Genomic DNA, 12,420 nt, shown 5'->3' on the forward strand with positions numbered 1-12,420 from the left:
TTGAAGTCACCCAGAAAACTGGACACACTTGGCAAGAAAAGCAAAACCATAAATGGTGGAGGGGCAACTGATTTTTAGTGAATATCAAAGAGTAACATACAAGATGGTAGGTGGGCACAGGGTAAAATACCTGCAAGGCCAGAAACTGGAAAAGGGACATTGAGACAAAGAGAGAACAATGGCTAGAAAAGATAGTGGAAACAAGAGAACCAGAGGAACATGTTTTCTTTTCTTTACAGTATGTAATAGGAGAACGGGGAGTTTCCCATAAAGAGAGGTGAAGGGACATGCAGTCATGGGGAAAATCCATATTTCAGATAAAGCAAGGAGGAAGCAGCACAGTCACAGGAAAAGGGAGAAAATACAATAGGTTTATTGGCAGCAGAACAGGAAAGACAAGATGAAACAAGAGGGACTTGTAAGAGATCAGAAGGTAACAGAGTTGAATGGTGATGAGCACAGAGTAGGATGAGTGTCACGGGTGGACTTGGAGGCATGGAAATGGGAGGGACAGGTGGAGATGACATGAATTGTCTCGATCTTCCATGACATACCTACATGTGAGACCATTCCCTAACTCACGAAAATCAAGGCAAAACTGATTCATCCTGTTTGGATGTTATTCACAACATACATATGTATATGTACATCTATATCTGTAGTGGATACTGTAATTGGCAGATATCCAATTACTGGATGCTCAAAGGATCTTCTCCAATAACTAGTTGACCTGCAAACAGGAACAACAACCTATTTTGCAAGAAGGAAGAAATAAAATGCACCCTAGGAAGGGCAATTCAATAATGCTGACATATCTTCACACCCTTCACAAGGAAGTAAGATTTAGAAAAACAGAGGAGCTATTTCTTAACCCACCTATAAAGGAACTGGAAACAGTAGGATGGTTCCAGAAAGTGTCATTTGCGCTTCAGTTGTATTGGGTTCGTGGATTCCTAACGATAATGATATTGGTGTATATTTAAGAAATACCCAAAGACATAGGTTGGCCAGTACTGACTTGCAAAAACTTCTGAGAATTGCTGAGTCTCCTATGACACTGTATGACATCACGGTGTCATAACCTTTTCTATTACACGCCAGAAGCACTTTTCATAAAGAGGGCGAAAAAAGCATGACATGGTTTCTTATTTGAAGTAACCCAAGTTCTCTCTAAATCTATGCAAATTCCTGGTCCTTATCAATTAGTGCCTTTTCCTCAAAGCCAGCCTCTGCATGACAAACCTCCATACTTCAGTCACAGGAAGAATCAGCTTAGTCAGTAGTTCCCTTGAGTCCATTTGTCCTACTTTGTCCCCCTGTTGCTTCCTCCAGGCCCAGGCTGAGCTTCTTGCTACTGTCTATGGAGGTCAGATCCCTTTCTCTTTGAGCCCAAAGAAACCCAGTGGCCTGTGATGCAACCTTGACTAGAAGTTCCTATTCCTCGTGTTTGTCATTTTTCATCTTGGGTCTTGTCTTATTTCCCTCTATTTGGGGACTTAATTCCTTCATCAAACGCCAACAGTGTACATCCTCACTCAGCCCCACCTGGTCCCAGCTCAGGGATCGTTGGCCTACAGTATCACTCAGGGGTCACTGCACACATATCGACAGAGGAGCCCTAAGAGCAGCAGGGCTGGGGGCTGGGGGATCAGGCAGAATCACCTTTCAGGTTGAGAAACACAGATCTCCTCTTCCCTTCACCTCGTGCCTCCATCTACTGTGCTTCTGGGACCTTGTTGTAGGTGAATCTTCCTGTGAATAAGCGACGTGCTGAGACTACAGACTCTGTTCCTGGCAGGTGTTAAAAAGGACCAAAGACGGTAACAAGTGCTGGAGACGTGCAGAGAATCAGAACTGCACACACACGTGCTGCCATCATAGTCTGGTGGGACTATAAATGGTGCAGCTTCTGGGGAAGGCAGTCTGGCAGTTCTTCTAAATCAAACATAGACTTGCCATTGACCCAGGGTTTCACTCGTAGGTAAATGCTTGAGAAATTACAACACACGTCAACACTGAAATTTCTGCATGAGAGTTCATGTCGGCATTACTCACAATAGTACACAAAACCCAAATGTACATCCACACATGAATGCATTTTTTAAAAGTGGTACTTCATACAATGGTGCATAATAGAGTTATATAAAGAAATGCACCATTTTATACTACAACATGGATGAACCTTGAGAATATTATACTGAGTGAAAGGAGCCTGATAGAAAAGGCCACACTCTGTGCAATCCCATTTATATGAAATATCCAGAATAAACAAATCCATAGAAACAAGAAGTAGATTAGTGGTTTCCAAAAACCGGGGGGAAGAAAGAACTATGTAGGGAGCTTCTCTGGGGAGAAATGAAATTATTCTGGAAAAGATCATGGTGATAGTTGCACAACCTTGTCACTGGCCTAAAAACCAATGACTTATACATTTTTAAAAGCTGAAACTTACACTACAGACATTTCTTGGGATCGACGGGAGACTGATTCAAGGACACCCCAAGGATTCCCAAATACAGGATTGCTCAAGTACCTTATATAAAGTGGCACATAACCTACATACATTCTCTTTACACTTTAAATCATCTCTCGATTTCTTATAATACCTAGTACAATGTAAAGGCTACGTAAAGAGTCGTAAATACAAAGTAAAATAGTTGCTGGTGTGGGGCAAATTTAAGGATTGTTTTTTGGAACTTTCCGGAACTTTCTCCCAAATATTTTCCATCTGGTTGACTGACTCTGTGGGTGCAGAACCCATGGATATGGAGGGCTGACTGTATGTGAGTGATAATCTCTGTTGGAAAGCTGCTCCACGGTACAAACATCCCACACCTGTGGCAGGGGAGATAGTGGGCCAGATACCCTGGAAATGCAACCCTCCCCCCTGACAGCCATGCCACAGGGAGCAGTGTCCTCTGGAGAAAAACACTTCCTTTTCTCCATCTTTTTTTCCCCTCTCAAAGTGATCCATTTCTACCAAATTCCAGCTGGATAGAGCAGTGTGAGGGAATGGAAAGTGAGCACCTGACCCTCTCTCAGAGTCACACCCACCAAGGAAACCAGCCCAACTCCACTCCCCACTCACTGCCCCTGGTGGTCTCTGGATGGAGCCCTAAAAGAGTGTCTGAACCCCAGCCTTCCCTCCTAGTGACTGAGGGGCCCACAGGGGACCATTTGGGGGACCCATCCCCACCACCTCAGATTTTGCGGGAGGACATTATCTCTTTTGAAAGTTCAGAAGAAACAGGTTCTTGTCATTTAAACACAAGGAGTTATGTCACTAAAAGAGCAGAGTCCGTCAACAGACTGCCCTGTGGGGCGTGGACACACACACAGCTTCCTGAACCAGCTGCCTGCCTGGATACCTCACCTGTGTACTTCACTAACTTAGAGACCTGGGCTTCTGCTCAGCCACTCTGGGCCCCATCTGTGTCATCTGTGAAATGGGGAGAACAAAGGGATCTGCCTGAATAAGCTGTTAAAGAGGGAAATGAGTGAATACATACCCCCCTCAGTAAAAGTCAACTGTTTTTAATATTATTCTGCTATGAGAATGCCATGCCCCTGAAGAGAATACAGCTCCAATGATAAGAGACTTAACCATGGCATTCGAAAGAACACTTTTCCCTGCTTTTTTCTCACAGGCATTTGACTCTGTTTTCAAGACCACGAATTTGAAGATGGCGTAATGAATAGCAGGCTAACCGAGAAACGTGATAATTCTGGAGTTCAAACAATTTATTGTCCTGATACATCTTTGTACAAAAAATTGGAATACTGCCCCCAAAATGGCTCCTGTTTGGATCCATTGTCCTTCTCACTGAGAGCTGATTACACTGCAGGGAAATGAGCTTCCCACTGACCTTAGAAGTCATTGGCCATCTGGGATTGGCTGCAAGGGGCATGGGGGTCACAGGGAGGACCACGGCCAAGGTCCAGCCTTTAGGGGAAGGCAAATGATGCCTGTTCTCCACCTACTGCTGAGACACTTCGCCAGTATCTCTTAAGTTGAGAATTGGAGCTATTTTCCTGGTTATACAGAATAATTGTGAAGAAAATGGTCAGGTTGGAGAAGCCCTTTCAGAACATAAAATAGAAAACATAAGCTTTTTCATTGTTGGTGTTAGAAGTGGTCTTAAAGACAGTTCAACATGTAAGACAAGAAAGATATTTTAAGGGTTATTTCTGCTTGGGCACAGTAGCTCAGGGCATGTGAAGAAGTTAGAATTTAACGTTATTCTCCTTGGTGTTGGGAAGGCACCTACATGCATTTCATATGAGCCAGTGATCGCAGGTCACAATTTCTCCTGCAGGTGAAAAGGACGTACGAGAATAGAACAATCATCTTGCCTTTACTCATAGAGACTTCATGCTCATGAAGGTGATGGGTAGCCTGGTGAGGAAATCAGAAGCTGCTTTACTTGAAATACCAGTTGTTGTGAGGGATGGGAGGCAGCAAGAGAGCGTTATATAGTCCAGACCTGACCATTCACGGCGCATCAGCTCACAGGCTGCCTGCCCACCTCTGCTTCCTCCAGGCTCACAGGTAAGTGCTTCCAGCAGCTCTGATTGACTACATGAATCCTTCCTGAAAATAATAACAATGATGTGTGCTACATCATTTATCTAATTTGTTTTGTCTGATTGTATTTTATTCTTTAGCCAGGGCAAAGGTAAAACAATTTTTCATCTCCTTTAATCTTTAGGTAATTTATTTATTTCCAAAAACCAAATGCTCCCTTAAGAGGAAGTGTGATTGGGGGGTAGGATGTCCAGTACCCACAGATCCCTCAAGAAAAAGGCATAGAGGGGCCTCATGAGAGATGGTGGGATGTTACACATCAATCTTTGCCTTAGATCTGTTATAATGCATTTTCTACCCAGTCTTAGTACAGCCAGTAAGGAAGAAAAGATATTCTATTCGTTTTCACAAAAGTTTTCTTCACCTTTTTTTTTTTTTTTTCCCCGCACCACACGGTATGTGGGATCTTAGTTCCTTGACCAGGGATCAAACCTGCACCATACTGCATGGGAAGTGCAGAGTCTTAACCACGCTGCCAGGGAAGTCCCCACAAAAGTTTTCTTTAAATACTATTTCCATAGTCTTCTAATTATGAAGTATATACATGTACATTGAAAAAAGCTTTAAAAGTAAAAGGAAGGAAGCTATAGTTTTCAGAATCCCACAACCCACATATAAGGCTTTTCTTATGAAAATTTTATTACAGACTAACCTTCCCTCCAAAAAATTCATTATAAAATAAATTTGATGCTTCTCCAGGAGTTCCAGACCACATCAAGCCACCATGAGTTCACTCGGTGAAGCAATCATCCACTTTGCAGTCGACCTGTTCCAACAGATCAGACAATCAGAGAAGGAAAATATCTTCTTTTCCCCTTTGAGTATCATGTCAGCCTTAGCCATGACTTCCTTGGGGGCCCGAGAACACACGGCAGCAGAAATCCAGAAGGTAGGTTGCAGCTTCCTTTACATATACCAGTTTGTCCAGGTTTCTCTGTCAGCTTCTGTGCAGATGATCACAGATTTGGCTGTCCCCAGGGGTAGCACAGGAAGCTGCAAACTCCCCATGACTGGGCGGGCACAAAGCTGTGGGAGCATATGCTCTCCCCCCAGTGATCCGCCCCATCTCTTCCCTGTGCCGAGACTTCCTTTGGGAGCTGGGATGAACCCTACAACTGCCCAGTGACCACAGGTGAGGCTTTAAATGGCAGAGTTCAGGTAGCTGTGGTGCACTGACTAAAATCCATGGGAGTCATCTTTACATGTTTCCTCAGCAATGGATGAAAATGAATCAGGATTCTTTGAACTGGCTGGTGATCAACCAGCTTTGTGTTTTTCACACGCAGGTTGTGTTTTTCAAGGAGCAAATGCGTGCATGGAACATTTCTTTGTTCTTTTGCTTTCTTTCTTTTTGGGTTTTTTTTTTTTTTTGATTTGGCATTTTGTTTTATTTGTTTGTTTGCATTCTTTCCTTCCTTCCTTCTTTCTTTCTTCCTTCTTTCCTTCTTTTCTTTCTTTTTTATTTACTCTGGGGTACATAGATCTCTAAAGTTTCCTTGTCCCACTCTCTGTCTCCTCCAGGTCCTGCACTTTAATGAAATCGCAGAGAACAGAAGAGAAGGAACTACAGTTGATCCCGTGAGTCACAGAGCATTGAATCTAGAAGGAGATCACATGTCCAAGAGGTTCAGAGTTTAAACTGGGAATTTCAGATAAACAGGAAAAGGCCAATTTTTAGGGGACATCTTAAGCAAAATAGATTAGACAGAGATGTTTCTCATATCATATTATGTACTTATTTATTTTATATATTTGTTTTCTTGAAAGGAGAGTAGCATGTTTTTAAGAGCAAGGGTTCTGAAACCCAAAGGAGCTTCAAACTGAAGAATGGTTTTTGTGCCATGCCACACAGCTGGCAGGATCTCACTTCCCCGGCCAGGGCTTGAACCCGGGCCATGGCAATGAAAGCCCGGAATCCTAACCACTAGGCCGCCAGGGAACTCAGGAGCTTCCAATTGTGCTCTTCTGTTCAGGAATGGGGAACGTGGCAAAATACAACTGCTCTGAGCCACAATTTGACTTCATACAGATTAACTAGGAGCAATAAAGAGTCTGCTGCAAGACATGCAACTACATGTAAAACAGGACAACAGTGCCTGGATGACAGAAACCCCCATAAACGTTATGTATTATTATTATAGAATAATAATAACTATAGTAATCACAATATGTTGCTAAAATTATATAATTTTAATTAACCCCTAAATTAGAGTAACAGCAATAAGCATATGATCAACTATTTTTTGGAAAATGATTGAGTGAGAATTATGGTTGGTAGCCTAAATAGTCCAAAACTCTTAGTTAGCAAGGGGAAGGTTCTGGGTGAGATAAGCGTGAGTTGAAAAATTGGCTCTGTCTCCTTGGAGAAGTTTCTTAGTTCTCTGAACTCTCTTGTTTTCATGTCAATTGAACTAAAGACTTAGACAGGCTGATGTACAGCTGTTAGCAGTGTACCAGAGACACACTGCTCCTACTTCAGAGTGACTGGCATAAGGAACAGCCAAAGAGCACAATCAAGGGGTCTTAGAAAGTAATCCCTCCAAGGAGTAAAACAGGGCTTCATGCCATAACATAGGGCAATATACAAATTTCATGTTCTCATACAGTTGATGACTGTTAGAGATGCACTATGGTTCTCGCTCAAAGGAGTTTAAGTTTTAGCTGGTCCCAAAACATTTGAGACAATTAAAACACAATCCAATAGTGGAATGGTGCTGCATCTCTAGTTCAAAAGAGAAAAGACTGGAGTGTGTTAGAGCAGGAAGGAAGAATTACCTGGAAGATTGAATGGAAGGATTATGAAGGGTACTTCCGGTAAAATACACCATATATGGGGAGATAGCAACCAATGTCGTCCGTGGGGATACCAAACTCTAGGTACGGAGCTCACAGACCTATGGGGGTGTAGTATTTATGTACAATGAGAATCCAATGAGCTCACTTTCTGGTGTTTGAAGGTTGAAAAGCCAGGATATATTCATCATCAATTTCAAAACCTTCTGACTGACTTAAAGAAATCCACCTATGAGCTGAACATAGCCAACAGGCTCTATGGAGAAAAGACTTTTCCGTTTCTGCAGGTAAGTTTCATGGCCTGTCACACCTTTGGTCTGCATCCTGGGTCCTCTGATCCCATCTCCTAATGGGGGAGGGGGAGGCAGAGGAGCCTGGCTGACCCACATGGGGAGCATTTGCCCCAGGGGCATTCAGCTCCTGGACAACGACGCCCCCCACTGGAGTGTCCCAGAGCCTGACAACCCACCGGGGAAGTGGGTGTAAGGATCGTTTCAGGTACTCTCTTTGGTCATCACTGAACACAGTTTAATCTGGGAATACCTACACAGTTAGTGTCAAATTACTCTTAATCCCTCCTTTTCTTCCTGCCCATGCCATAGGCATACATGGATAATGTTAAGAAATTTTACCTAGCCAGTGTGGAATCTGCTGATTTTGACAATGCTGCAGAAGAGAGTCGGAAGGTGATTAATTCCTGGGTGGAAAGCCAAACTAATGGTAGGTTATGAGAGAGTCACTCCTTAAAAATCACTGTAGAGTCCCCACTGTGTGTGAACGCTGTGCTGGCCCCTGCATGGGGTGCCAGGAGCCGGGGTGAGATGAGATTACAGAAGATGGAGGAGGGCACTGCAGAGGGTGGAATGGTCCATGTCAGTGTGGAGAGAAACAAGGGGAGCCCAGGAGGGATCCCAGGACCAGCTACCTGGAAACTCAGCTGAGTCTGTGGACGACAGTATCTCTATGGATCCCAAGTCTCTGCTCAAACTTCAGGTTGATTCACATTTTTTCTTTAAATTCGAGGCTGAACGTCTGGATTATGATCCCTAAGAGATAATATTGAAAGGGTTCCCTTATCCTTTGTTAACTGGGAAACGAGCCGCCCTCCTGCGAACGACCCTTCCTGCCATCTGCAGCAGGAGCAGCCTGACCACTTCCCCATCCCCGCATCCTGCAGGGATGGTCACAGCTGTCCTCCCCAACCACGGAAGGCGGCTGGATGATGTCTCCATTCCATGCACCATATCCTACCTCCCATCCTAAATACAGGCCAAACCTACAGCAACTCAACCTGGCAAATGAAGACAAAGTCACCCCGGGAAATGGTGTTTGAGTACATGTTTTCGATTTTAGCGTTCATGTCATTTGTCCTAAAGAACATTCAGGCCCATTTCCTCTGAGCAGTGAGTTCAGTTTGAAAAAATAGAAAGCAAAGAAGAAAGTGAAGAAGAAAAGAATAGAAGGAAGGATGGAGGAAACAAGGGAGGGTGGGGGTTATTGAGGGGACAGGGAGGGTGGTAGGGAGGGAGGGGGAAAACTGACCAGTGGAAACATCAGCTGACATCAGTTCATCAGAATGCAGTGTGAGGTGACTGATGTCAGCACAGAGACCAAACACGTTCCCAGTCAGAAGAAGGGGGGTCTGCATGAGGGCGACTCCATCAGGCTGGTACCAGGAGGAAAGCTTCACCTCGTGAACAATCGGGCACAGAGTCCCTAATGCGGTGATTTGTGCGAATATTTAGTCATCAGTTGTACCTCTCAAAGCATCTTCCAGACAAACCACTTGTGCCTTTCATGACAAACCTTTGATTTTCTTTCTTTGCAGAAAAAATCAAGGATCTCTTTCCCGAAGACTCTCTTGATAGCTTGACCGTTCTGGTTCTGGTGAACGCAGTCTATTTCAAAGGGCAGTGGTGCCAGAAATTTAAGAAAGAAAATACTGAGGAGGAAAAATTTTGGCTGAACAAGGTATTGTCTATAAATTATGTATATAATATAACATAGCTACACATTCAGTGTGAAATTTAAATACCTAGTGATTAATATATAGCTGCTGCAGGTAGAAGATAGAATTTCTCAAGGCCTTTTTCTTGTCTTTTTTTTTTAACTTTATTTCGTTGGGAGTCCTTGAAGAAACTCTTGTCTCTAATTCACAGATTTTGGAGATCATCTCTTAGAAGGAGGATGTGTTTGGTATTACAATAATATTATCTTTCTTTTTGACTTATGCTCACTTAGCATTTTTTGCCACATGAATTTATTGCAGGATACAAGCAAATCTGTGCAGATGATGAAACAAACCAATCACTTCAATTTCACGTCACTGGAGGACATGCAAGTCAAGATCCTGGAAATACCGTACAAAGGTGAAGAGCTAAGCATGATGGTGCTGCTGCCCAATGAACTAGATGGTCTGCAGAAGGTAAAAGCTGGTACCTCCAATGCTGCCTACTATTGCTTACATTCCTAGTGAGACACTGCTCGTACGGGCTGCTCATACACTGGTGCTAGTGGCTGGCAGAGCTCAAGCAAACAACAAAAAAATAAAATCAATACCTTAGGGATCACAGTACGATACGAATAGTGTATCTGTACCTCACAGGTCACATTAATATTCTGATGAAACTATGGAATGTCAGTTCACAAAAAAAATATACCTAGATACACACAGAACTATTTTGCAACCATAAGAACCTCTGATATATTCCAGTCCACTCATTTGAAGACAAGGAAATGAACACTCATACATAGGTGACACATAGAATTATTTGCAAGTTCACTCACAAGTAAAATAAGGAAATTAAAAAAACAAAGTGGTTACATATTGCCCACTAATTCACAGTGCTTCTGTAGACCGTGGACAAATAGATTATCTTGATGCCCACTTTTCAATTTTGAAGTATTTGGTCCCTAAGTGCTCAAAATGGACCAAAGGCTCATTCAGAGCCTCATTGCTAAGATTTCAAAAAAGGGGGTGATTATAGAATTTTCCTGTTAGCATTGTTATAATAAAGTTAATATGTAAAAAAATCAATAACAATATCTGGCATAAAAGGACATTCCATAAAAGGCCATAAGCAATTACTGTAATAGTCGATGATGATGCAGAAGCGGCAGTAAACTTGCCACACTCAAAATACATATCTCATAACACTGGAAACTGGAAATTCTTAGGGAAAGCAACATGGCAATAAATGTGAAGAGTCATCAGAATATTTCGGCTTCAGCTCTAAATTCCCCATTATCAATGACAGGGAATCCCAGTGCTAGGATTTTATCCTATAACAACAAGTCTAAACAGGGGGAAAGCTTTTGGACAGAAGTGGCTCAAAATAATGAAAAATTTTAAATGAGGAAAAATGGTACATGTTTGCATTACCTTCGGTTAGGTTAGGGACTGACATGCAGTGAATGCTTAAAAGATATTAAATAAAGATATATATACTGAATATCAATTTAATGATAGTATTATGTAACAGTGTAAACTTGATTAGAGAAACATATATCTATACAGGAAAAGTTTACAAATAAAAGAAGCAAGAAAAAGGAATAAAAGTAGGCTATACGTTGAAAATGCACTATGTAATAATTTATGGACGAAAGGACATTGACAAGAGGTTATTTGAAAGTGAAGCACGAAATAGAGAACAAGCCTAAGAAGTGGGTGGCTCATCTTCTACAACTAATTTTATTTCACCATTCTGTTGCATATATGTGTGCATATATATTATACATATATACATTTGTATAGATATTTATACATATGCATATATTATTAATGTGTACATATATACATAAAAATAACAAAGTCATGAAAATATAGGAACATTTTTTTGATTATATAATATATATTCAGGACTCTGTTATTTTTACCTCCTCAGATAAAACCATATCAACTGAATCTCCTGTATTTATGTTTACTGTTAAAGGATTTCCACGTTTCAATCCAATGTTAAGGGGGGCTCCATGTCCACTGACAATCGTGCCAGTTTTTCCTTTTTCCATTGTTATAGCTTGAACATCAACTCACTGCTGAGAAGTTAATAGAGTGGACGAGCCCACAGAATATGAGGAAGAGACAAGTGAATTTACACCTACCTCGGTTCAAAGTGGAGGAGAGCTGTGACCTCAAGACCACGCTGGAAGCCCTGGGGATGGTGGACGCCTTCAATAAGGAGAAAGCCGACTTCTCAGGCATGACCGGGACACGCGATCTGGTGGTGTCGAAAGTCCTCCACAAGTCCTTCGTGGAGGTGAATGAGGAGGGCACGGAGGCCGCAGTTGTGACTGGAATAGTATTTCGTGCTACGTCATCTGGGATTCCAGACAGTTTCCGTTGTGACCACCCTTTCCTGTTCTTCATCAAGCACAACAAGACCAACAGCATCCTCTTCTATGGCAGAGTCTCTTCCCCTTAGATGTGATTAGCCAGCGGCTACACTCGGGGGACATTCACAGAGCTGTTCCCGAACCTTGATTGCTGGAAGTAACAGGTTCTCTTTGATTCATTTTCCTTTCCAAACTCATATAGTCATCACTAAGAACGTGTTGGTTGAAATACCATGTCTGTCTGTCTCTCTCTTTCTACAAACCCATGTAAACCTACTCTGTCTCCCCATGGTAACTGCTCTTCGCACAAGATGTTCAGTATATTCTAAAAGGTTATTTCAACACTCTATATTCTACAAAGTTTGAAATATCATACCTCCTATTTCAGAAATTATATCTACTATTCAAAACTATTCACTTAGACACATTTATTTGAATTTAGGTGATATATGGGACCCTTACATGTCTAAATTTTTTGATTTTGTGAAATGCATTATCAATAAAACAATGACTTATTCTTGTCATTCTTTTTTTTAACATCTTTATTGGACTATAATTGCTTGACAGTGTTGTTTTAGTTTCTGCTGTATAACAAAGAAAATCAAAGTGAATCAGCTATATGTATACATATATTCCCATATCCCCTCCCTCTTGCATCTCCCTCCCCCTCTCCCGATCCCACCCCTCTAGGTGGTCACAGAGCACCGAGC

The 12,420-nt window shown here is 42.1% G+C and overlaps 1 protein-coding gene across 2 annotated transcripts; it reads left to right on the top strand.

Annotated features, from left to right (window-relative positions):
* Nucleotides 1–5,309: 5,309 nt before the first annotated feature.
* On the top strand, nt 5,310–11,799 carry LOC103008433 (serpin B3-like). 2 transcript variants are annotated; one of them, XM_057526958.1, is made up of 7 exons: nt 5,310–5,474; nt 6,107–6,175; nt 7,543–7,665; nt 7,981–8,098; nt 9,207–9,349; nt 9,648–9,803; nt 11,395–11,799. In XM_057526958.1, exons 1-7 carry the CDS (start codon nt 5,310–5,312, stop codon nt 11,797–11,799), a joined length of 1,179 nt encoding a protein of 392 aa, XP_057382941.1. The 2 variants fall into 2 exon arrangements, with proteins under 2 accessions (XP_057382941.1, XP_057382942.1); XM_057526959.1 differs by having other exon boundaries at nt 6,107–6,163.
* Nucleotides 11,800–12,420: the final 621 nt, after the last annotated feature.

This window comes from Balaenoptera acutorostrata, chromosome 13 (genome assembly GCF_949987535.1).
Source record: "Balaenoptera acutorostrata chromosome 13, mBalAcu1.1, whole genome shotgun sequence".
Taxonomy (NCBI): domain Eukaryota; kingdom Metazoa; phylum Chordata; class Mammalia; order Artiodactyla; family Balaenopteridae; genus Balaenoptera; species Balaenoptera acutorostrata.